This window comes from Erpetoichthys calabaricus, chromosome 17, assembly GCF_900747795.2.
Source record: "Erpetoichthys calabaricus chromosome 17, fErpCal1.3, whole genome shotgun sequence".
Lineage (NCBI taxonomy): Eukaryota > Metazoa > Chordata > Cladistia > Polypteriformes > Polypteridae > Erpetoichthys > Erpetoichthys calabaricus.
In genome coordinates this window covers 82,918,532-82,945,283 of record NC_041410.2, presented here as the reverse complement: position 1 = coordinate 82,945,283, position 26,752 = coordinate 82,918,532, and the positions used below count along the sequence as shown (strand labels likewise).

Here is a 26,752-nt window from a genome sequence, read left to right as displayed (position 1 = left end):
GGTGCAGACCTATAAATATCTGGGAGTGCAGCTGGATGATAAATTAGACTGGACTGCCAATACTGATGCGCTGTGCAAGAAAGGACAAAGCCGGTTATACTTCCTTAGAAGGCTGGCTTCCTTCAACATCTGCAATAAGATGCTGCAGATGTTCTATCAAACAGTTGTGGCGAGCGCCCTCTTCTACGCAGTGGTGTGCTGGGGAGGCAGCATTAAGAGGAAAGACGCCTCACGCCTGGACAAACTGGTGAGGAAGGCAGGCTCTATTGTTGGCATGGAGCTGGACAGTTTAACATCTGTGGCAGAGCGAAGGGCGCTCAGCAGGCTCCTATCAATTATAGAGAATCCACTGCATCCACTAAATAATGTCATCTCCAGACAGAAGAGCAGCTTCAGTGACAGACTGCTGTCACTGTCCTGCTCCACAGACAGATTGAGGAGATCGTTCCTCCCCCAAACTATGCGACTCTTTAATTCCACCAGGGGGGGGTAAACGTTAATATTTAACATTATACATAGTTATTGTCTGGTTTTTTCACCTGTATTATTATCATTCTTTAATTTAATATTATCTATTGTATCAGTATGCTGCTGCTGAAGAAAGTGAATTTCCCATTGGGATTAATAAAGTGTCTGTCTGTCTGTCTGTCTGTCTGTCTGTCTGTCTGTCTGTCTGTCTGTCTGTCTGTCTGTCTTCTACCCTCTTCATTACTATTGCCACTTCAAATTTTGCAGATAAACACTTCAGACCACTCTAGTATGATCATCATTCGTCCACAAACAATATGGGAACATTTTCTCTTTTTCAAAGTTAAGGTTGTTACTTTTACAATCAGAGCATTTAGTCACTTCTTGACCTAGTCATTTGCTTAGTCAAGGGAAGAAGTATTTACTAGGGATGCAGCAATATCATTGTTGATAGCCAATACTGATACAGAGTACGTCATGAACACTGAAGGCTACTACGAGTACTGATAAGAGTACTTTTAATAGAAAGAAAAGAATGATAATACATCAACAACAAATATAGGAGGCAATGCAGTTTTACTTAATAAGTCATTGTGAATGGAACTTCTGTTTTTGTTTAAAGAAAACAACATTTATTAAAATAGATAAAAATTCCTGTAAATGTTATTAATATTTACCCAATGCTGTATACAAACTCTTACAACAAATCAGAATTTCAGCTTCATTGTAAAATTGCCATCTAAAATTAAGCATCTAGCTTCAATTGGTTTTCAAGTGTAAGAGTCTGGTCTTTTTCAAAAATACAATAACATGCCAGCTCAATCACAGATCACTTGGTTTCTTCTCTTATCTATAATTTATGAAGATGCAATAAAAAGCTGTTTACTGTCCACACTTGTAGATGGTGCAGGCAGAAACTTTCAAGCTCATGCAGTCAAGGAAGCAAATCCCACTAAGGTGCTTCCAGTAGCAGAGAAATCTCTCTTGATTTTGGGATGTTAGGCTCAGACTGGTACCTGTATGTCTACACATCAGCACCTAAGGAAATCATTCCTGTACAAAATGATTGCTCTTCCAGAACTTTATCAAAAGACTCCCATGTGGTCTTGCTTTGACATTCTATTTATAAGAGGTGCATATTTTTAATTTTCTCTGTGGCCTCACCTGTAGCATAGGTATCCTCATCCGACAACTTCTCTACCTTTCTTAATAAGAGAGTTTTCTTAGCGTCTTATACAATGGCTGCATAAATTGGGTAGCAGTTGTTGTACCTGTTATTTGTATAATAAATATATACAAGAACGCAATTACCAATAACCCTCACAATTTGTAAACAGAAGTAGGCTATGAAGAAATAGAGTACTATAAAAGTGGAAGCGGGGGTCTACAACAACAACAACATTTATTTATATAACACATATTCATACAAAAAAGTAGCTCAAAGTGCTTTACAGTCTAAACAGTGCAAAGTACTTTACAACATGAATATTAGTATGTACACAAATTTAATAAATTTATACTATAATAGTTAAGCATTTGCATGATAGAATAGGCTTAAACTGCCACCTGTAGCAACTACCCAGTTTAACAGATTTTGTGGACTTTTCTTTTTAATGTACTGCAGCTGAAAGTAAATTTAAAAGTACTGTTTTATCACTAACATTCCACTATCTTCCGACAATTAAATAACACAGACTTGGCTTTTTAAAAAGCCATTATTTATACCAAATGCCACAGTGTGAGTATCAGCTCTACAATTGTTGATAAGACCAAGGAAGCTGATCAGACAGATTAGCTAATATATGTTATTACACAGGAGCGCTGTACTTCCACAAATGGTTGTACGTGCATGTAATAGTAATACTATGCAAGATAAAGAACTTTACTTATAATTATTCAGACTACTATAACTTGTCTTACTTTGGATACCCAAGTGTTATTGCAGAGTAAAGGGTCTGTGAAGTGATTTTCATAGTTTTAATTCTGCTCCCAGGCTGGATTTTCCTGTTGAGAATGTGTTTCAATAACTGACAAAATTGACACCTGCTGCTGTAGCAGTGAAAAGATAAAAGAGTGGAGAGTTAATTACTCAAATGGGTGTAGAACTGCTAAGGTTTTCTTTCAATTACACCCTAACAATGTCTACTGAACACAGCTGGTAGTTCATGGTCAGGGACGTATGCAACGAGAGAGGCTGTTTCACTTGTAGAAGGCTTTTCAGCATGAAACACTAGAACTGTCCAATTAGTCAAAAATTCTGAATCCTATATTAAAAATAAGTATAGATTTAAATATATTTGAACACAGGTTAAAACTTCTGTATAGTTACACCAAATGACATGTTATTGCATTATTATTTTCTGCGTATGGTACATCTGTAAACATAACCCATGCATTGCTGCTTAAGATGTGTGAAAACTACAACTATCAAATTAACATGACATATGGAAAATATAGTCCTTCAGAAAAATTGGATTCTCTGAGCACACAACGTAAATGATCAAAGAGAAACAGGACTGAAGCACACTTCAGAAAGTCTCCTTGTACCTGTTATGCAAATAAAAAACCCAGGCACAATTGTTTGTAAATGCTGAAATGTGTTAAATGTCACTACCAGTAATCAATTTATTTTTATCTTTATCAATAATAATAATAATAATAATAATACTACTACATTTTATTTAGTAGGCGCCATTCTTAACACTCATGGTCACCTTACAATGAAATTAACAACAATAATAAAATAAAAACAAAAAGAGGATAATAAAATCAAGTAGCAATAAGGTACAGAGGTAGTAGCAAACATACAAAGTTAACAGGCAGTAACAGTGTTAAATTTATAATTGGTATGCCAGTTTGAAAAGTTACGTTTTGAGGGCAGTTTTAAAATGTGTTATTGAGTCTAGTTGACGGATATGAAAGGGAAGAAGATTCCAGAGTTGATGAGCACTATGAGAAAACGCTCAAGCTCCCATAGAACAAAGCTGGATGTGTGGTACAGAAAGTAAAAGCTGCAGATGAGGATCTGAGTGAGTGAGAGGGAGTGTAAGTATTTAGGAGATCAGTGAGGTAGGGAGGAGCAAGGTTATTGACAGCTTTAAATGTTAAGAGCAGTATTTTGCATTGTATTCGGTAATAAACAGGGAGCCAGTGAAGTTGAGAGATAATAGGTGTAATATGTTCAATGGATTTAGAACAGGTTATTATCCTAGCAGCAGAATTTTGAATAAGTTGTAAGCGATGGATACGTTTTGTGGGATACCAGATAGAATAGCATTACAATAATCTATATGTGAGGTGACTAGGGCATTAACCAATACTTCAGTACTGTGTTGTGCAAGAACAGGATGAAGTCTAGAAATGTTTTGGTGATGGAAAGGCAGTCAGAGAAATAATGTTACTTAAATGGGAAGAAAAAGAGGGTACTATCAGTACTTTATTTATTTCAGTGTAGCGTCTCATTTTTTCACTTTTTCTTGTTGGGTCAATATAAGCAGCCTGTTTTAACTGTAACCATAAGTTAGTAGCTCTGGTGTGTTATGCTATGCATAAACACAACAACTGCATGAGAGGCATTTGAATGCTATGTGCAAATGTCAATTAAAGAATACTAGCCGACGCCAGCCGTAGCATACGGCGGTGTAAGAATGGGAACGGAAAACGGTGAGAAAGGAATACAGAAATCAAGAAGACATAAATACTTCTTGAAAGACGCAGCGTGCATGTAGAATTTCCGGCCAAGTAGGATTACATGTGAAAGTGACAAATAAATCAGGCTTTCCGAATTTACATACTATGGCCATGGCATCCTGATAGTTTTGTTGCATGTATCTTGGACTTCCTGGAAACGTGAATGGTAATATGATCATTTTGCCTACACGTAAGTTATTTTCACCGTTTGCTTGCAGTGCATCCGTTAGTTCCACGCGCAGATCTTGTTGATGTAATCTGAGATAGTTGAGATGCGCGCCCTCTGTTTTAACGTACGCATCTACGACGTATTGTTGGAATAGTTTGCCGGTAGAGTGCAAAATACTAAATGTATTCCTCATTGCTAATCTGTACCCGTAAAACTGGCATTGAGTAAGCCTTATTTGTTTGGTGGTTCTTTTGTCGGGAACATGTTGTAAATCTTTGTGCCAGCCAATGTCTCCGTAAGGGAATAAAAGTGGGTAAACCATAGGATCGCAATTCATATTGAGCGTGGAAATCTGTTTACAGGAGTTGCCTATGGGATAGATGCAAATGTCCCTTTCGGCAGGCGTTTCGCCATCTACTCCGACGAAAATCACTGCAACATCGGTGTGACATGTCGAGGCATTGTATCGTTGTAAATCCTGCCTAGGTTTTCCTTGAAAACCATTCATACAGATGCTGTTGGATTGGACTGAGCGATTTCATGCATGTGTTTGTATGATTTAGCGAACGGGTTGATGGTTCTGAGCATGGAATCTAGCTGGATAAGTACATTTTCGCTGCATGCAGAGTTTGCTTTATTTTGTAAGCGTACTTCAGTAGCTTGCACTGTGTCAAAAACATACACCTGTCCATATCTTGGACAGGTAGAAGTGTTAGCGTATAGTGGAGAAACTTGGTGATAAATTTGCCTGTGTATTTTAAAACCATATAGTCCGTGGCCAAGAGGGTGAGTTATCTGTGCACCCATGGAAGCAAAAGCTAGAGAACAGTTTCTCGAATGTGTTCACGATAATTTTTAGCTTCTGATATTTGCTGTGTAAGAAGCTGTTGTAAAGACACAGGTGGCTCCCACAAAGGTGGTAAAGCTACTTTACCGTTGTGGCAGCACCTCGAGTACTTGTTGGATGTATTACGCTCAGGAGGCCAGTATAGTGCATGACATGGAAGAGGACGAATAGGAATCGAGAAATGCCATGTCGGCTATGTGTGGGCGGGACCGGTTTTGAAGTGGAAGCAGGACGAACCAGAAGAGAAATATATATATATAAGAGATAATCTATATGGGCTATAGATGTATAAGCTGTGTGGGACCCAACATCAAACTTACCCATGAAGGGCACTAGTTGACTGTGAGGACAGGTAGATAAGGAGCAGACAGTTAAGAAAAAAACATGCTGTTTTTACCCATTACCCTTTGCAGCAAAAATTGAATATGTGTGATATAAACAATGTTTTTCATTAGCCTTTCTAATTTTAAGATACGTAAAATGAGCACAGCTGACAATGAAAAGGCCCTTTAAAACAGTGATTTTAAAGTCATCACAATAACAAAAGGAAAATCAGAAATCTGGCACTCATTTTCCATTGTCACTAATGATAAAGTAAACACGCTTTTGCTTGATGTGATGGATACCCAATAGGTTTAGTATAAAATAACAGTAAGTCAGGGATTTCAGGTTAATATTCTAGGGGTTTAAAAAAAATCTGCTATTACTACAATTGCCAATCCAAGAGCAATGCAGCCAGGTAGAGAACTGTGTCCCAAAATGACTTGTGAAAGCACGCGTTTTTCCTCCACATTAATTACAATTTGCAGTATTAATTGCTTTTTTTAATCTAAAAAACTTCCTAACAGCAGATGGAACCTAATTTGAATCTGAGGTTTGTTCGGAGATGCAGTATGGCATATCTGAAGTTCTGTGGGCAGAGAACTGAATTTGGTCCAAGCAAAATTTATATAAGAGTTGGAGCATCAACAGTGTGACGTGCAAATCAGTGAAAAGATAAATGTTATATATCTGTCATATGTAAAATGAAAGAAGAATCTGATTGTATCACCAACCCCTTCACAACAGTTGAAATTAGGAAAATGAATTTATCCTTATTTTCATATTACATTTTTTATTTATTTTACGCTAATATTTTTGTTTCATCATCAGTGGCGAGTTTACTTGATTACTCCATGCAACAGCATACAAACTATTAACAATTTTCACAACATCCAAACATAACATTTTTGTGTAGCTCACTAATTTGTAAAATGATTATTATGCACTTTACTGTATATCACAGAGATCCAAAAGATGACACAGAGTGTGGATTGTAGTAACACAAAGCTGGGAGGTGAGATTTGAAATATTGAACTTAATTTAAAATATTAAACGGGTTAGTTAAGCAAATGAAGATATATTATTACTTCCAATTTAAATGTAAAGCCACTGGTATGTGAACAGATCATCATTTTGCTCAGCCGTGTCCTCATTTCTACAAAAAAAAAAAAAAAAAGTCTTAAGCTCTTCCACCATTACATACTCTTCTTTGTATGAGAAGATGATTCATGTCACTTACTGACTAACATTAAGCCACCCTACAGTTCCGCAACTTTTTGGATGTTATGCATAGTCCCTGTTTAAAATTTTCTGCTACCTGGACTTCAACTCCAGTACTCAAAAAGGGTCATTATTATAAGACAGGGTAAATACTGAGCATGAGGAACATCAGTTTTGGACCTTTAGGAATGCCAATGAGTAGTATCATTATATAACTAGCATTTACCTAGTTAATATTTATATACAAGAAAAGCCCAAGTATGGTAAATTATAGATGTAGCATATAGGGAACTAACACAAGCATAAAACAAAGCTTTTAAAGATGCCTTCTGTTTTTCTGAGGTCTGGTTGGGACAAAACTGTCTTAACATCACGGTTGACAACAAGGTTGATATTTTCATTTGTGCCAATTTTGATAAAATTAATAAAGATTTATGGCAATTAATTAAATTCTTATATTGGTGTATCCAGAATGGACCGGACGGGCTAGCTTTCTCTCCCTCTGAACATCAATGAGCCTTTGGTTGCCAATGACTCTGTTGCCGGTTTACTAGTTATCCTTCCTTGGACCACTTTGGTAAGTACTAACCAATGTACATCAGGGACATTCCACAAGACCTGCTGTTTTGGAGATGCTATAACCCAGTCGTGTAGCCATCACAATTTGTCTCCTTTCAAAATCACTTAGATCCTTGCAGTTGTACATTTTTCCTGCTTTGAATATGTCACCTTCAAGAACTGACTGTTCACTTGCTGCCTAACATATCCTATGCCTTGACATGTGCCATTGTAGTGAGATCCTCAATGTTATTTACTTCACCTATCAGTGATTTCAGTATTATGGAAGATTGCTTATTTATAACAAGCACTACTTTTTGTATAACTTTACAATGAATGCTACCAGAGAGGAGTATTGTGGGGTCATCATTTCTATATAAAAAAAAAAGGAAATATCACAGTTCAGCATTCTACCACTGATTTTGATGGACATGATATCTTCACAGCTTCAAAGCCAGAATCTAATTTTGGCTTTAGCCAAAAAAAACCCTTTATAGTACAATTACGCCAAACTTCTCATTTCCAGCACAAACCCACTCTTGAACTCTTTATTATCCTTCATAAAAGACTTACCATAAATAACAAAAATGTTGCTTTGACAATGATACTAGTACTCTAGATTGATGCACGTCACACCAAGAAGCCATTAGCGCTTTGCTTTTACACTGTCTGGTCAATATTGTTCTAACACTTTTATACTATGCATGCTACAGAATGCTTAAGGGAACCAAGCTATAATAGAATGATAACTGTGACCAAATGAATGAAGGAAAACATAAGTACCAAAATCACTTTGGTTTATTTATTGTGATCAGTAACTGATCAGAGTACTCAGTTCAGAGAGTTAGTAAGCAACAGTTCTACAAGAGACGACTGAGCCTAGACTTTCCTGCTTCCTATCACTGACACACCCAGGCAGCTGACATGTCCCATTATCCAGTTTTACTCAGTACAGCATTCCTTCCGCTTTTACCCAAGCACTTTGCTTCCAAGGCTGATGTAGTTGACAGTTCTATTTATACTCTCAACTAGCCAAATGTCTTCCTATGTTCAGTGTTACAGTACCAATTAGACTCCTAGAATGCTATGCAAACTATTCTATTAATGATTTTGGCTCAGGGATAAAGCAGACATTAGATGAGAGCACAGTAAAAAGTTTTGCAATGCCTGGATAAAGTAACTGTCAGGAAAAATTACTTGAACAAGAAACAAACACACACCAAACCTGAAATGTTAGTATGGAATTACCTAAGCAACAAGTCCCTCCCCACAATACTGTTCACTATGGGATTATATTCCCAAATAATAATTCTTTCTTTCTCTTTCTTCCTTTCTTTCTTTATTTATTTATTTGTCACATACATCGTTATACAGGACAACACGCAGTGAAATGAATCTTTTCACATACCCCTTGGGGTCAGAGCACAGGGTCAGCCATTGTACAGCGCCCCTGGAGTAATTGAAGGTTAAGGGCCTTGCTCAAGGGCCCAGCAGAGTAGTATCTCTTGGCAGTGACGGGGATTCGAACTGCCAACCTTCGGGATGCCAGCGCTGATACTTAGCCTCAGATATTACGTTTTTGCAATTTTATAGTCCAAGAGGACAAGTTATTCAACCTTTTTCATAGACTAACCTGTTATTTAATTTAAATAAGCTATTCTTCGCTTATACATGTTAAATAAATATTTAACAAAATGATTTAAATGTTGCCTCGCATTTAGGAGACCTGGGTTCGCTTCCCAGGTCCTCCCTGTGTGGGAATCCTCCGGTTTCCTCCCACAGTCCAAAGACATGCAGGTTAGGTGCATTGGCGATTCTAAATTGTCCCTAGTGTGTGCTTGGTGTGTGTGTGTGTGCCCTGAGGTGGGCTGGTGCCCTGCCCGGGGTTTGTTTCCTGCCTTGCACCCTGTGTTGGCTGGGATTGCCTCCAGCAGACCCCCCGTGACCCTGTAGTTAGGATATAGCAGGTTGGATAATGGATGGATGGATGAATGGACTTAAATATGACATTATAAACGTTTTATTGATCCATTTGAAAGTAATAGCTTTAAAGCATTTTGAGTAGTGACAAAAGCAATATATAGAAGTAATGTCATCTGCTTCTTATTGGTCCTATGAGAGGGCAGCATGGTAGACTCAGTGCCCTGGTTTTGAATCGAGTCCCATGTGTCTTTGTGGGTCTTCCTCTGGGCACTCCAGGTTTCCATCCACATTTCCAAAGATTTGCAGATTAAATTATCTGGCAACTCTAAATTGGCCCTAAGTGAGTATCCCTGTGAACGGACTGGAACCCTTCCCTGGGTTAGCTACTGCTTTGTGCTTATTTTTTCTGGGAAAGGCTTCAAAACCATATGACCCCAAATTGGATTTAGCAGGTTTGAAAATGTTAAGTTTGTTATGTTGTCCTATGAGAGTTACTACATTACTGAGATGTTGTAATGCCTGTGTGTTGCCAGTATAGTTAGTTTTCTAAGAACAATCTTATTTTATCTGGTAAAGGCAGATAGTAATATTGTATACAGCAACATTTAAAAAAATACATAGTTAAATAAGAAATTCTGAATATGCCACAAACTTGCCTCAAATCTAAAGAATTTTAAACCATAAAGTGTACATGTCAAAGTTTGCAGACCACTTATTCATTGTTAATGAAATCAAAGTTTAACCGGCAGAATCAGTTGCACAGCAAAAAAAACAAACCATGGATTTCAGTTCATTGCAGAGCATACACACACACATATCTGAACTCACTTGTTTCAAGATTCACCAGGTAATATAAAATACACATTTTAAGATGTGTGAGAAGACGGAACATCCTGAGAAACTTACAAACTTCACACCAGGGTCCTGTTGGACAACTGCACTTATTACCATCCTACAATGGTACACAGGAACAGTAACATTTAACAATCAATTCAAATTAGAAAAATACATAAAATGAAAATAAATAAAAAGAATATGGATTGAAATTATGGGATCTTTCTGGAAGAGAATACAGAATGCAAAAATCTCTTTCAAAAAGCTTCCCCAAGTAGGGTAAGCAGGTTACTTCTTACATAAAGTAAAGGATTAGCATGCAGCATGCCATAGTGGTTAAGGCTTTGGACTTAAAACCCTGAGGATGTGGGTTCAAATCCTGCTACTAACACTGTATGACCATGAGCAAGACACTTCATCTTCCTGTGCTCCAATTGGAAAAATAAAAGAAAAGCAACCAATTGTATCTTTCAAATGTTTTAAGCTGCCTTGGACAAAAGTGCCAATCAAATAATCTTAATACATAATTCGCCAGTCTCCTCACTCACTCACTCATTCACGTCCATCCGAAGCCGACTGCGCAGTCGCCTTCTGCGCACGTTGCCTTCTGAGCATGTCCGAAGCCGAATGCGCAGTCGCCTTCTGCGCAGCTGCCCAAAAAACGTTACGAGACCGACATTGCGGCAGGCGGAGGATTTACGGCCACTAAAATTTAAAGAGAAAGGCGACTACAGACGTGAAAATTCAAAGAGAAAGGCGACTTCGACCGACATCCAACCCCAACATCGCGGGAGGCGGCGGATTTACGGCCGCAAAAATTCAAAGAGAAAGGCGACTTCGATTAAAGCTCTAGAGGCCTGAAAGGCGATTTCGACTACAGCTCAAGGCCTAATTACGCATTCATTCAATACACCTATATGAGGTTTGTGGTGCTTATACTTATTACTATTCCACTCGTGCCCGTTTCATCTTACGTTGTCGAAACGGGCTCTTTGTCTAGTAAGTAATAATAAACAGTCCATTTCTCAGCTCAGGTGCCAACCTACCTTAGTTGCTTTGCATAGTTTTGCTCTATTTCAGTCCTCTCCTTCACAAATTTAACATACTTCTCCACCAGGTCCAATCCCCATTGTGTGTGCTTTTCTATAATATCAAACTGGTCCTAAATGGAGAGACAGAAAGGTAAGGTATGAGTAAAATTCTTTTCTTACAGAAATTCTAAATTCAGAACCACCGTAATAAATCTATAAAATTAGAAGGTACAAGAAATTTACCAAATGACCTATATTAATCATTTTAATTTTTTGTATACAAGAATAAAACAAACATTTTGCAAAAGGCCTGGAAACAAAATGAAACAGCAATTGCAATGAACATATTAAGAAGGCATCAGCTCCCAGTCGCAATGCAATTCCTAAGACTGGATTTTCGGCAAACAAAATGTGTATGTTACTCCTGTCATCCAAATATTGTCTTTCAAAATAACAAACTGTTATTGTATCCCTGCAGTCCTTGTACACCCATTAGACCTCCGTCCATGAAGATTTTTGTTCAGATAAAGTTTAAAGTAACATCATCACTGCAGTCTGAAGTGCCATCCATCTATCTATAAGCCAACATGATTATCCAAAATTGATATACTTGTCTTCTATTAGTTACATGTCATGTATTTCCCTGGGCTTGAACATATGGTCCTGTCGATTTATGTGTTTTTACAGCTAGGTACCTTTGCTGCATTGTGTAACACCCACTCATTACAAGAGATACAAAATAAAAAAGACTGAAATTTGATTGTACCATAACTTAATCTATATAGAGACACTCTTATTAAGCAGTACAACAAATGGCTTGCCAAATTATTTTCATTGTCTTATTACTATGTATTTTGTAACAATCTCCAATGTAATGGGTCATCTACAACAGAACATCCAGATCCTGAATTAATACACAGGCTCCTCATGTTTTAAATATTTTGTTTCTTATGTTTTCAGCTGAATGTATTGGGATTAATAAAGTATCTATCTATCAATCTATCTATCTAAATGATAAGTAAAAGAAGCAATAGAAAAAAAATCTGCTTTAATAATGTATCTATCCAAAATGATTGTTATTCTGTAAGGAGTTGCATTATCTCCTAGCTCCTCTCTCACATAAACACAAGTTTGTAGATATTATCAGACACAGTAAATCTCTTTGTTACCAAACATTTAATAATCAGGAAAAGTCTCAATATGTACTCACTTCCCCTTTGTAATGTATTAAACATAGCTTGTTAAAGTTTTTTTTTCTACCGAATCACAGGGACTCCCAACAGACATGCCCAACCAATACAAATGCTAACTGGGGATTCACCTTTTAACCTCTTGGTATTTGGCAGGAATGTCAATAGAGATCATGTAACATACATGCGAGGTTACAAAGAAATGTCTTCTTACCCAAGGACTGTAATTCCAGTGGGGAAAAAACAGCTATGGTGGTCTGGTCATATCAAGACACCCCTTGTATACCGGTATTTTTTAATTGTTATTTTCCTGCATTCCACACATTCTGTGGCTTGTGTGAACATGAGGTAGTGTTAAATTAGCTCACCTTTCATAGAATGGAAAAAAATGACAGCAAAAAGTAAAATGGTCCATGCTGTCTACACAGCAAGATAAGCAACTAAACACATTTTCAAGTGTCTGGCTCACTGAAGCAACTTTAATCTAGAAATCTAAATATTGCGACATAGCAGGACTGTCTGCAAAGCACTATAGTTCAAGGAAGATAAGGGGAGGAGTGAAACTTTACATGCATATAAAGGGCCTAAAGGAATTTCAGAGAAAAACATGAGAGTAAAGCTGAGACATTTGGAAATACTGCATTTTTCAATCTAGCAGGTTTTCTTTGAAGCTTCTAGAGTTTAATTTATAATATAGCATTATACAATCTTTCTATTATAAAAAAAAATCCTGGGAGGGAGACTAGGGAGACGAGACGTGATCTTCTCAGAAGACAATTTGACGTCCAGCGAGAGACAAGGCAGTGATACAACATTTAAAACAAGTTCACGGACATCTAACCAAGCATTTGTTGGAATGCTTTTGGCAGACAGATATCATGTGCTCCCAGCTCTTAAAACAACGACAAGTGTCAAGCAGAATACGCAGCTTCCCAGCAGCAACAGCAGATGATCCAACTGCTTCTCCTTAGCGTGCATATGTAACAATTTCCACGAAAATAACAATCTCTTTAAATTGTATATCCGGTAAACCAAACCCGGGCCTGGGTGAGCGAAGCGAGCAGGGGGTAGAGCCCACTAGTATTTCAAAAGAACACAGCCAGGGTTAACTCCATTTGGATTTATTGTAATGTTAAAATAATAGGATGACCATCACGTGTGAGTGACAAACTGATTGTTGTTGGATCAGTTAATTCCACAAATTTCCAACTACTATTATCCAGTTATATAAAGCAAAAACTAAAATTGTAGCATAGTGGTTAGAGCTGCTGTGCATAGTTACAGATATGACAAATATGTACGACCTTTATTATATTTGCCAATTTGATATGCAACTAGGTGATGTTCAGAGTGCCTACTGGCTTGCTGTACAAACGTGCTAAAATGTTCATTTTTTCATTCATAAAACTCAAACAATTTACTTCTGTAATTGGCATGCTTTGTTTCCAAATGTCTTCATAGTTTGCTGTTTGTATGTTTTAATATACCTGTGTGCTTCAGGTTTCTGAGATTAATCTTGTGAGGTTGGTATGGGCAGCATTTTAGGAACTTGTCCATGTTCGTTGGCATTATTAGTGAAGCGTGCAGTGTATAACAGACTGTCAACTGCATATAACTGGACTTGTCAGTCGTTTCAGTTCCCCAGTATGCAGGAACAAAATATTCCGTTGACTGCGTGCAGAACTGAAATCTGCAATCATTAGTCCCCTAAAAGCATTAAAACTTTTGGATAAGTAGTGTGTGCATTCCATCTATTATGTACACTGTATTTAAATTTTGAATATGTATTTACTGTTGTTTGCAAATGTGTACCACCAAGGGGAAAATGTTGGGCTAGATATAATTAAAATTGCTGCTAATAAAAGGTCATCACTGAATACAAATAGTTAAAAATGAGTCCCAAGGCCAAAAGAACCACTGTCACAGACCCAAAAAAAAAAAATCAAAGTAAGTCTATTGAACAAAACTGTGAAATTATCACACAACTCAAAAACATTTACCAACACAATGATGTGCAAATTAATGTAAAGTAAAGCTTAGCCACATCTTAATACAACCTTCCATTTATTGTAGAAACTCATGATAATTCAAGCAGAATGACACCTTTTATTGACCAACTTAACAATAAAAGGTGTCATTTTTCTTGACTTCTATTTTTATCCATAATGGCTAACACAGTACAACATCCAACTATTGCAGAAACCTAAGTGGGTGCGAGGTTGTGTGGCAACTAATGAGAAATGTGCAACCTGCGAGTCAAGCTCCATGTTGTCACTCGTACCTTTTCATTCTCTTTAAGCTTTTCATGTGCTTTCTGCATGGAACGCATCTTATAAGATCTGTTTAGACTTGGTGTTTTTTGTTTTTATTTTTTTTACTATAATAGCAACACCAATTCAAAGGCAGCACTCACCAACTTGTAATCCTGCCAGAAAAGCATGTTGCCCAGCTCTCCTCAGAGCAAGACCCCCTCAAATCTACACAATGTGAACTTGATTGAAAGAAGATGTGGAGAAAACAAAACTGGGCATTTTCATGGAGCAATTTAAAATGACAGGTAGAAATGGGAAATATTATTATATATTCCCGTTTGCTGAAAAAAAAATAGAGATTTCAAAGTTGAACAATACATGAAGCCATTCAAGCAGCTGCAAAAGTACAAATATTATATTACAGAAAACAAGCTTTCAGTAGAGGGTTTGTAATTCAGTAAAACTAGAGAGATGTTCAAGAGTCTGAATACTTCCAAAAGGCACTCACTGTAAATGGTATGAATCATATTGCATCTGTTGTGCTAGTTTAAGGGGCATTGGAGACATGTCCCCACTCTGATCTTAATTATTTTTTTATTTAAGATAAAACAACATTTGTAAAATTGTTAGGTATTTTATACTATGTAGAAAATTGTTGATACAGCCATTTTCACTTATTGATGGTCAAAGCAACAGTTTTATTTCTGCAATAACAAAGTACTTCACAGACTACCATTATAAAAAGAATATCTGTAACACTGTTATAACTAACACTGCTAGCTGAAGAAATTTAAACCCATTTATCACACAATTATCTTAATACATAATTCGCCTGCCTCCTCACTCACTCATTCACTCAGGTCCGTCCGAAGCCGAATGCGCAGTCGCCTTCTGCGCAGCTGCCTGAAAAACCTTACGAGACCGACATCCAACCCCAACATCGCGGCAGGCAGCAGGATTTAAGGCCGCAAAAATTCAAAGAGAAAGGCGACTTCGATTAAAGCTCTAGAGGCCTGAAAGGCGATTTCGACTACAGCTCGCGGCCTAATTACGCATTCTGATTCAATTACGCATTCATTCAATACATCTATATCAGGTTTGTGGTGCTTATACTTATTACTATTCCATATTGTACTGGAACATTCATCATTCAATATTATACTATAGGCTTGGAAAATTTATCAACTAACAGTACAAGCCTGTACAGTAATGAGTAAAGCGGACTACAATCATTACAAAACAACTTCTTCGTTACTTATCATTTGTTCTTCATACACTGCTGACACAAACTCGTGCCCGTTTCATCTTACGTTGTCGAAACGGGCTGTTTGTCTAGTAGAAGCAGAATACCCTATTGTGCTTAAAATTAGAAGCAACTGCATTCACATTACTAGGAACAATTCAAATTTTCAGAATATGGCAGACATTTATCAGTGTTGTCCTTTATTTATTGAACATCCACAATCATTTCTAACCCTTTTGATACTTCAGTATCTTTTAGTGATTACTTCATACTGAATATTATTCATTCTTGGTTCCCTAGCTGGTAGTGGATGGAGTATATGATTTGAACGAGACGTAGAAGGTAAGGTACAGTATGGGAGGGGCCAAGGAGGTCGGGTGCAGTGTGAGTTGGGTGGTGGTCGAAGGCGGGGACCTTGGCGGTCCGATCCTCGGCTACAGAAGCTGGCTCTTGGGACGTGGAATGTCACCTCTCTGAAGGGGAAGGAGCCTGAGCTAGTGCGCGAAGTTGAGAGGTTCCGGCTAGATATAGTCGGACTCACCTCGACGCACAGCTTGGACTCTGGAACCAATCTCCTTGAGAGGGGCTGGACTCTGTACCACTCTGGAGTTGCCCCCGGTGAGAGGCGCCGAGCGGGTGTGGGTATACTTATTGCCCCCCGACTTGGAGCCTGTACATTGGGGTTTACCACGGTGGACGAGAGGGTAGCCTCCCTTCGCCTTCGGGTGGGGGGACGGGTCCTAACTGTTGTTTGTGCGTATGCACCGAACAGCAGTTCGGAGTACCCACCCTTTTTGGAGTCCCTGGAGGGGGTGCTAGAGGGCATACCTTCTGGGGACTCCCTCGTTCTGCTGGGAGACTTCAATGCTCACGTGGGCAATGACAGTGAGACCTGGAAGGGCGTGATTGGGAGGAATGGCCCCCCCGATCTGAACCCGAGCGGTGTTTTGTTATTGGACTTCTGTGCTCATCACGGATTGTCCATAACGAACACCATGTTCAAGCATAGGGGTGTTCATATGTGCACTTGGCACCAGGACACCCTAGGCCTCAGTTCGATGATCGACTTTGTGGTCGTGTCGTCGGACTTGCGGCCACATGTCTTGGACACTCGGGTGAAGAGAGGGGCGGAGCTGTCAACTGATCACCACCTGGTGGTGAGTTGGCTTCGATGGTGGGGGAGGATGCCGGTCAGGCGTGGTAGGCGCAAACGTGTTGTGAGGGTCTGCTGGGAACGTCTGGCAGAGCCCCCTGTCAGAAGTAGCTTCAAATCCCACCTCCGGCAGAACTTCGACCATGTCCCGAGGGAGGTGGGGGACATTGAGTCCGAATGGGCCATGTTCCGTGCCTCTATTGTTGGGGCGGCTGACCGGAGCTGTGGCCGTAAGGTGGTCGGTGCCTGTCGTGGCGGCAATCCCCGAACCCGTTGGTGGACACCGGTGGTGAAGGATGCCGTCAAGCTGAAGAAGGAGTCCTACAGGACCCTTTTGTCCTGTGGGACCCTGGAGGCAGCTGCTAGGTACCGGCAGGCCAAGCGGAATGCGGCTTTGGTGGTTGCTGAGGCAAAAACTCGGGCGTGGGAGGAGTTTGGGGAGGCCATGGAGAACGACTTTCAGACGGCTTCGAGGAGATTCTGGTCCACCATCCGGCGTCTCAGGAAGGGGAAGCAGTGCAGTGTTAACACTGTATATGGTGGGGATGGTGCACTGCTGACCTCGACTCGGGACGTTGTGGGTCGTTGGGGGTGTACTTCGAAGACCTCCTCAATCCCATTAACATGCCTTCCAATGAGGAAGCAGAGCCTGGGGACTCAGAGGTGGGCTCCCCCATCTCTGGGACTGAGGTCACCGAGGTGGTCAAAAAACTCCTTGGTGGCAGGGCCCCAGGGGTGGATGAGATACGCCCGGAGTTCCTCAAGGCTCTGGATGTTGTAGGACTGTCTTGGTTGACACGCCTCTGCAACATCGCATGGACATCAGGGACAGTGCCTCTGGATTGGCAGACCGGGGTGGTGATCCCCCTCTTTAAGAAGGGGGATCGGAGGGTGTGTTCCAACTACAGAGGGATCACACTCCTCAGCCTCCCTGGAAAAGTCTATTCAGGGGTCCTGGAGAGGAGGGTCCATCGGATAGTCGAGCCTCGGATTCAGGAGGAACAGTGTGGTTTTCGTCCTGGTCGCGGAACAGTGGACTAGCTTTATATCCTTAGCAGGGTCCTGGAGGGTGCATGGGAGTTTGCCCAACCAGTCTACATGTGTTTTGTGGACTTGGAAAAGGCATTCGACCGTGTCCCTCGGGGAATCCTGTGGGGGGTACTCCGAGAGTATGGGGTACCGGCCCCCCTGATAAGGGCTGTTCGGTCCCTGTACGATCGGTGCCAGAGCTTGGTCCGCATTGCCGGCAGTAAGTCGAACCCGTTTCCAGTGAGAGTTGGACTCCGCCAGGGCTGCCCTTTGTCACCGATTCTGTTCATAACTTTTATGGACAGAATTTCTAGGCGCAGCCAGGGCGTTGAGTGGGTCCGATTTGGTGGGCTCAGGATTGGGTCACTGCTTTTTGCAGATGATGTTGTCCTGTTTGCTTCATCAGGCCGTGATCTTCAGCTCTCTCTGGATCGGTTCGCAGCCGAGTGTGAAGCGGCTGGGATGAGAATCAGCACCTCCAAATCCGAGACCATGGTCCTCAGCCGGAAAAGGGTGGAGTGCCCTCTCAGGGTTGGTAGCGAGATCCTGCCTCAAGTGGAGGAGTTCAAGTATATCGGGATCTTGTTCACGAGTGAGGGAAGAATGGAGCGTGAGATCGACAGGCAGATCGGTGCGGCATCTGCAGTAATGCGGGCGCTGCATCGGTCTGTCGTGGTGAAAAAGGAGCTGAGCCGCAAGGCGAAGCTCTCAATTTACCAGTCGATCTATGTTCCTACCCTCACCTATGGTCATGAACTATGGGTAGTGACCGAAAGAACGAGATTGCGAATACAAGCGGCTGAAATGAGTTTCCTCCGCAGGGTGTCTGGGCTTTCCCTTAAAGATAGGGTGAGAAGCTCAGTCATCCAGGAGGGGCTCAGAGTAGAGCCGCTGCTCCTCCGCATCGAGAGGAGTCAGATGAGGTGGCTTGGGCATCTGATCAGGATGCCTCCTGGACACCTCCCTGGTGAGGTGTTCCGGGCACGTCCAACCGGGAGGAGGCCCCAGGGAAGACCCAGGACACGTTGGAGGGACTATGTCTCTCGACTGGCCTGGGAACGCCTTGGGATTCTTCCGGAAGAGCTAGAAGAAGTGGCCGGGGAGAGGGAAGTCTGGGCATCTCTGCTCAAGCTGCTGCCCCCGCGACTCGACCTCGGATAAGCGGGAGACAATGGATGGATGGATGGATGGATGTCTTATTGATCGTTCATGTACAGTGGTGTGAAAAACTATTTGCCCCCTTCCTGATTTCTTATTCTTTTGCATGTTTGTCACACAAAATGTTTTTAATCATCAAACACATTTAACCATTAGTCAAATATAACACAAGTAAACACAAAATGCAGTTTGTAAATGGTGGTTTTTATTATTTAGGGAGAAAAAAAAATCCAAACCTACATGGCCCTGTGTGAAAAAGTAATTGCCCCCTGCACCTAATAACTGGTTGGGCCACCCTTAGCAGCAATAACTGCAATCAAGCGTTTGCGATAACTTGCAATGAGTCTTTTACAGCGCTCTGGAGGAATTTTGGCCCACTCATCTTTGCAAAATTGTTGTAATTCAGCTTTATTTGAGGGTTTTCTAGCATGAACCACCTTTTTAAGGTCATGCCATAGCATCTCAATAGGATTCAGGTCAGGACTTTGACTAGGCCACTCCAAAGTCTTCATTTTGTTTTTCTTCAGCCATTCAGAGGTGGATTTGCTGGTGTGTTTTGGGTCATTGTCCTGTTGCAGCACCCAAGATCGCTTCAGCTTGAGTTGACGAACAGATGGCCGGACATTCTCCTTCAGGATTTTTTGGTAGACAGTAGAATTCATGGTTCCATCTATCACAGCAAGCCTTCCAGGTCCTGAAGCAGCAAAACAACCCCAGACCATCACACTACCACCACCATATTTTACTGTTGGTATGATGTTCTTTTTCTGAAATGCTGTGTTCCTTTTACGCCAGATGTAACGGGACATTTGCCTTCCAAAAAGTTCAACTTTTGTCTCATCAGTCCACAAGGTATTTTCCCAAAAGTCTTGGCAATCATTGAGATGTTTCTTAGCAAAATTGAGACGAGCCCTAATGTTCTTTTTGCTTAACAGTGGTTTGCCCAGTCTCTTTCTTATGGTGGAGTCGTGAACACTGACCTTAATTGAGGCAAGTGAGGCCTGCAGTTCTTTAGACGTTGTCCTGGGGTCTTTTGTGACCTCTCAGATGATTCGTCTCTGCGCTCTTGGGGTAATTTTGGTCGGCCGGCCACTCCTGGGAAGGTTCACCACTGTTCCATGTTTTTGCCATTTGTGGATAATGGCTCTCACTGTGGTTCGCTGGAGTCCCAAAGCTTTAGAAATGGCTTTATAACCTTTACCAGACTGATAGATCTCAATTACTTCTGTTCTCATTTGTTCCTGAATTTCTTTGGATCTTGGCATGATGTCTAGCTTTTGAGGTGCTTTTGGTCTACTTCTCTGTGTCAGGCAGCTCCTATTTAAGTGATTTCTTGATTGAAACAGGTGTGGCAGTAATCAGGCCTGGGGGTGGCTACGGAAATTGAACTCAGGTGTGATACACCACAGTTAGGTTATTTTTTAACAAGGGGGCAATTACTTTTTCACACAGGGCCATGTAGGTTTGGATTTTTTTTCTCCCTAAATAATAAAAACCATCATTTAAAAACTGCATTTTGTGTTTACTTGTGTTATATTTGACTAATGGTTAAATGTGTTTGATGATCAGAAACATTTTGTGTGACAAACATGCAAAAGAATAAGAAATCAGGAAGGGGGCAAATAGTTTTTCACACCACTGTATATACTGTAACAAATACATAGAGTCAAGTCAATAAAATAATTAAAAACCAATACAGGTATTATATAGCAGAACCTATTGGAGTTCATGTCTTTCCACACATCAATGTGAAAAAATTATTATTTCAGGCATTCAGGGCTGAGTCAGAGTCAAAGTCTGAAGCAGTTACTTGGGTTAAGGAGTTTGCAGGTTCTCCCCGTGTCTGTGTGGGTTTCCTCCAGGTGCTCCGGTTTCCTCCCACAGTCCAAAGACATGCAGGTTAGGTGCATTGGCGATCCTAAATTGTCCATAGTGTGTGTTTGGGGTGTGTGTGTGTGTCCTGCAGTGGGCTGGCGCCATGCCCGGGATTTGTTCCTGCTTTGCGCCCTGTGTTGGCTGGGATTGGCTCCAGGCAGACCCCCGTGATCCTGTGTTAGGATATAGCGGGTTGAAAAATGACTGACTGACAAAGAGAGGTCCGAGTTGGTGATACATAAAATTGAGAAGCTAGGAGTCAGTGGAACAATAAATTGAGGAGTCAGAATTGGAGTCAAGGTTTTTATGTACAAATTCCACAGACTTGTAAGCACTGCAATATTATAAAGTGTTGTAGGTTTATTTTTAAATGCAACCCCATGAAGGTAAGCACGTAATATGAATACAATTAACCACGATTATAAATGCTTAGGGCAAGACTAGTCTAACACAGAAGTATTGTATGTCGTAATCTGAATATCAGTGCTACACATCTTAAAATTAAAGCTATATTAAGAATCCCTATTAATCATCTTCAGCGTTGTCCAACTAACATATGATAACACAGCCATAAGCTCTTCTCACCTAAAGCAATGTGAGCCTACTCTGTTCACCGTAAATGAGGAAATTTAGTACAAATCAAATGTTTTGACTTGTGTTTACATAAAACTGGAAGCAATTTGAGGAATGAACAGAAGGTTACATAAACACATTCATTCCAGCCACAAAAACAGAAACCATATCAGTTTGCACTCTCCTAACCTTCACACTGCATAATTCTATAGCAATATACTGTCTCGGCAAGGTCTACTGATTTACTTTTTTAAAAACAAGAAAAGTGCATCCTTTATAAAACCATTACACACACAATAATGATTCTGGTTTGGTTTTATTTATCGTCTATCAACAGAAGGCACTTAAGTAAAGAAACAAGAGGCTTCCTAATAAACACAGAGAACAAAAGGCAGCAGAAAAGAACAAAGAAAAAACTCAGTAGGAAGGCTACATATGGGTGTGCCAGAAAGAACCACAACCTTACAGGAGAGTTTTTGATGGTGGTAAGGGTGTAATTAATTAGATACATCCTAACGATCAAATTTATAGTTTCTAGTGCGGATAGACCTATCAATGTATGTGGAAAAAGCTTCTCTAAGTGGAATCTTCAGTGTGCATTTATAGATTCTTCTTTGAAATAGAAATGAATGCAACCTGTTAAAAGGTCGACTTCTGCCTTGTGTATGGGACAGATTGAACAGGTTCTAGCTCTCTGAAACCCTAAAATTTGATTTGGCAGTTGTAGTAAGTAGATGGATGGGTGCATATTGTTATTTCTCATGCAGCTATGTTAAGTCTTAAAAAAAGTTTAGACAACCATCACTAATACATAAGCATTTAAGTATGCAGTTGGTTTATAAAATCCAAAAGACAGGCACTCCAGTACAAACTTTAAAGCAACACCAGATGTCATCATCCTCTAAATAAAAATTATGAGAGGCTGCTCATTTAGCTGCTGGGGTAACATTTCCCCTCTTTCTGATCTAAAATGCAGTGGCCTTCCTCTACTACTGCAGCCTCAAGTTACTGTTCTCTCTCTCATGTTTTTCTTCCTAGGTGACTCTGATGGCTTTAAATTTCAGTGACCATTCATAAATGTAACATCACTGGGTCATGACATGGGGTTAAACACAAACATACAACTATGCATATTTTTTTAACTTTTAAAAGCAATTTTTCAGTAATAAAATGTATTATTTCTGGATTATACAATATGGAAATATTAGGAAATGCTTTAAATATCCACTGAAGGCCTCTTATTCCAATATAAACACATTAATTATAGGTCTAATCATAGAACAAGCCACAGATTAATGTGGGAATACTCAAAACAAATGAATGATGACCAGAACAAATTTTATTACATTTTTTTGTCCAAAAAGAATATTAGCTACATGTATTAATACTGTCAGCCAAAACTCAAGTACTTAATGCTTAATTTTAAATAAATTTTAAACATGTGTAACGGGCGCAATAGAGTTTCACCATCTATAAAGGAAACATTGTGCTGCCTAACTTTAAATGCTGTACTCCATATAAGCAGCACCAATTTTCAAAATTTTGAAAGGCATAGTATGGAAATATTTTTTATATAGGTGTCTAGTAAAGGATGATTTTACCACTGGCACAACAAAACATGTTAGGAGAAACACTATACACTAATGGAGAGAAACTTTAAAACCATGTAAATAAAAATGTACAGGTACTGTGCAATTTATAGTGGCACATTATGTTTAACCATGTGCAAAAAGCCTAAAAAGAGACACCCATCCATATGTCAGTGCTAACTCTTGGAGGCAGCAATTAGGTTAGACTTATCTTGGTTTGGACATCGCTATTTCTGGAAAGAAAATATCCACAAGCTGTTCAAAAGCAGCAGAGACATAAATCACATGGCATAAACCTTAAAGCTAATAAAGTTTTAACGTGCATGGGAAGTTTTTGTTGTTTTTACAGGCATACACTAAATTCAATTCCTGCATTTTTTCTACATAGTAACTGCCCAAGATGGAAGTAGCAGCCCATCAGCTCCACACTAAGATTATCACCATACAATTTTGTCAGTGTGTATTTGTCATACATTCTTTTGTCTATCAAGTGTGGCCTGAAATGGACTGGTACACTATGCTGGCTTTGTTCCTGCCTTCACCCAATATAGCCAGGGAAGGCTTTGGCACCACTTGACTTTTAATTGAATTAGAAAGTTTAGGAATGTTATTTTACAAAGTTCTTCACAAAGACTTGTTTAATGAATAAGTAAATCTGATCACTATTATTACAAAATTACAAGCACAGCATAGAATAACTTAATGCTCAACAGAGTGTCTATTTAAGCTGGAAGCAGGCCCCACAGGTACTGTATATACTCTCAAGCATCTCTGATCGGGTGGATGTGAGGCTCCTGGGCTTTTTTTGTCAAAATTTAAAAGCCAAATGGAAAGCAGTCTCACAGGGCCAGACGTGGTTCTTGAATGAGAATATACATTTGGGGACAACTTGTTTAAAAGTTTGTACCGGATAGCAGTGAAATCCTCTTCTACAACACCTACGCCAACAGAGCTTTTTCTTAAAATACTCGCCCCCAATTCTTCCAGTCCATACACTTTAAACCGCCAGGGTTTCAGGAAAACGGCAAAAGAAATTGAACAAAAGGCTTGACGTGGACAGAAAATTAAAATTTTTAAATTGCTGTTATCAATTCAGGAGCTCAGCAGCATAAGGTAACAGAAGGCTAACAATTAATTTTGTCATTTTGTACATTGTAATGAGCAATGCAATAAAAGAGACGAACAAAAGCACACATGTAGACCATTACAGCTACTTGGCTCCATGTGTTTGAGAAGTGCTTCTGTCTGCGGTATTATCTTTCCATCATTTTGACTATTGCATCAGACCATAATGCTTATCTACACTGTGTTTGATGTTGTTATGTATTATACTATGTATATACTACAGTTAAAATGCTACAACTGTATGGCATGGTAGCAGTAATGCTCAACTTCCTTTAGTTATTCGTTCACATCTGCAACGAGATGGTGGATGCTGTGCAGCCTCAATCATGCTTCTACTGGTATCATTAAGCAGATTTGCTAGTTTAGATGTTTTCAGTGGGCGGCACGGTGGCGCAGTGGGTAGCGCTGCTGCCTCGCAGTTAGGAGACCCGGGTTCGCTTCCCAGGTCCTCCCTGCGTGGAGTTTGTATGTTCTCCCCATGTCTGCGTTTTCCTCCCACAGTCCAAAGATATGCAGGTTAGGTGGATTGGCGATTCTAAATTGGCCCTAGTGTGTGCTTGGTGTGTGGGTGTGTTTGTGTGTGTCCTGCGGTGGGTTGGCACCCTGCCCGGGATTGGTTCCTGCCTTGTGCCCTGTGTTGGCTGGGATTGGCTCCAGCAGACCCCTGTGACCCTGTGTTCGGATTCAGCGGGTTGGAAAATGGATGGATGTTTTCAGCACTAAATCAGCATCTCCTGTGACTCTTCATTATCAACACTTCTAACAGCAGTCCATTAAACCTCCTTTTTTAGAGTAGTAACACACAGCTTACTTCAATTGCATACTTTGCAGTTCACAATTTCATGAAAACAGCTGCCAGTTCTTTCAACCTTACATCGACTGCTACTACAATATCATTGTAACTGAACAACAGAAAGAAAACTCCACGTGAGCCAATGCTAATGTATAATCTGATATTGCAGAAAGGTTTTTCTCTTGAAACAGGTTTTTTTAAAAAAAAAAAAAAAACAACATGTAATGTGTGCTCCACACACACACACACACACACACACATATATTTAATAGGTCTTTTTAGGAGACTTTTCTGCTGTGGACAGTTTGTCATAATCATAAGCTTCCTCTCTGTCAAGCCAGGTTAACAAAAGCACCACTGCTCTTTGCAGTTCAAAATCATCACTCTTACTTTAAGCGCCACCTTGATGAGGTGTTGGATTGGTCAAGAAGTGTGATGCTCAGTGAGCCATCCAATTGTTCCCACCCAGTTTTGTTTATATATATTTTTATTGATTTTAATTTGAAGTAAAGAACATTCCATATAATCCATACAATCCAGTCAAACTTAAACCAAAAATCAACCCCCACCCAAGAGAAAGAGAGGAGAGACCATAACCAGAGCAAACCTTTAAAAGCAGCAAGGAAGGAAGTGTATCTTTTTCCCTGATATAGAAGCTTATTCTAAAATGTTATTGATTAGATCCTTCCATACTGCTGGAGTATGTGAATTTCCCCTTGGGATTAATAAAGTATCTATCATATTAAAAAAAAAAAAAGAAAAAAAAAAGTTTTGAACATATCCACTAAGTGAGAATCTAATTTTTTCCAATTTCAAATAGTATAGAACATCAGTTACCCATTGACTTAAAAGAGGTGGGGTGGGATTCTTCCAACTGAGTAAAATTCACTCATGGTTGTCTCCAAACATATATATTAAATGTAGGGCCCTATGATTTCTGCGGTGTGGAAAACACGGACAGAAACACGGAATTAACACATAAAAATGGATTTTAGATTTAAAAATAGAAATGTGCGGAATTTAGAGACTGAAGGTGTGACTGTTGCAAAACTTCCTAATAAATACAAACGATTGAATAATCTGTAGTTCTATCATTCAGATGCTATTTTCTAGTTTGTGGTTTTTCAAGCAAACACAATTCTTGTAGAAATCCAGTTGTGCCTCTATTGGTTTGTATGTGTGTTTCCTACATGTTTTTTTGTAAAAGACACGCAAATTACCCAACTGCACGAGACAGAAATGACGACGCGAGCAGTATCAGATACCCTAACTACTGAGGAAAAAACTAAGAAACACGACCTTAGCTGCAAAACTGAGGGCACACAATATCCCGGCGTCTTTACAAATCTGGACCAGCATACCATAGTACCCTTTTAAAAATTAACAACTATGTTTCTGGATTTAATTATTGTTTTGCCTAGTGGTGGCAAGGCATGCAAGGTCCACATTTGATTCTTCCATTATAAACTCAGCACCTACAAACCTGGGCAGAAGAGAAGGCTTCTCCTCAGATGCAACGAGCCCTTAAAAGCGGGTCTCTCTTCCCTTTTTTCTGTTTAATTCCCGGATTTAGCATCTTCCAGATTAGTTCGCTTATGCTTTGTAATTAATTATTTTAAGATAAGCAGTAGATGAAGCTATAGATGTAACGATGTACATTTTCAATATGTAAACATTTAAAGGTTTAAGAATCATTAGAAATAATTTACA

The 26,752-nt window shown here is 39.8% G+C and overlaps 1 protein-coding gene across 2 annotated transcripts in view; it reads right to left on the bottom strand.

Annotated features, from left to right (window-relative positions):
• The window catches only part of LOC114668043 (cdc42-interacting protein 4 homolog), a 182,459-nt gene that overhangs the window by 65,778 nt on the left and 89,929 nt on the right, over positions 1-26,752 (bottom strand). For both annotated transcript variants that reach the window (XM_028823648.2, XM_051920898.1), the window contains exon 2: positions 11,078-11,193. In XM_028823648.2, the coding sequence (XP_028679481.1) occupies positions 11,078-11,193 (116 nt within the window). The remainder of the gene's footprint in view (positions 1-11,077; positions 11,194-26,752) is intronic.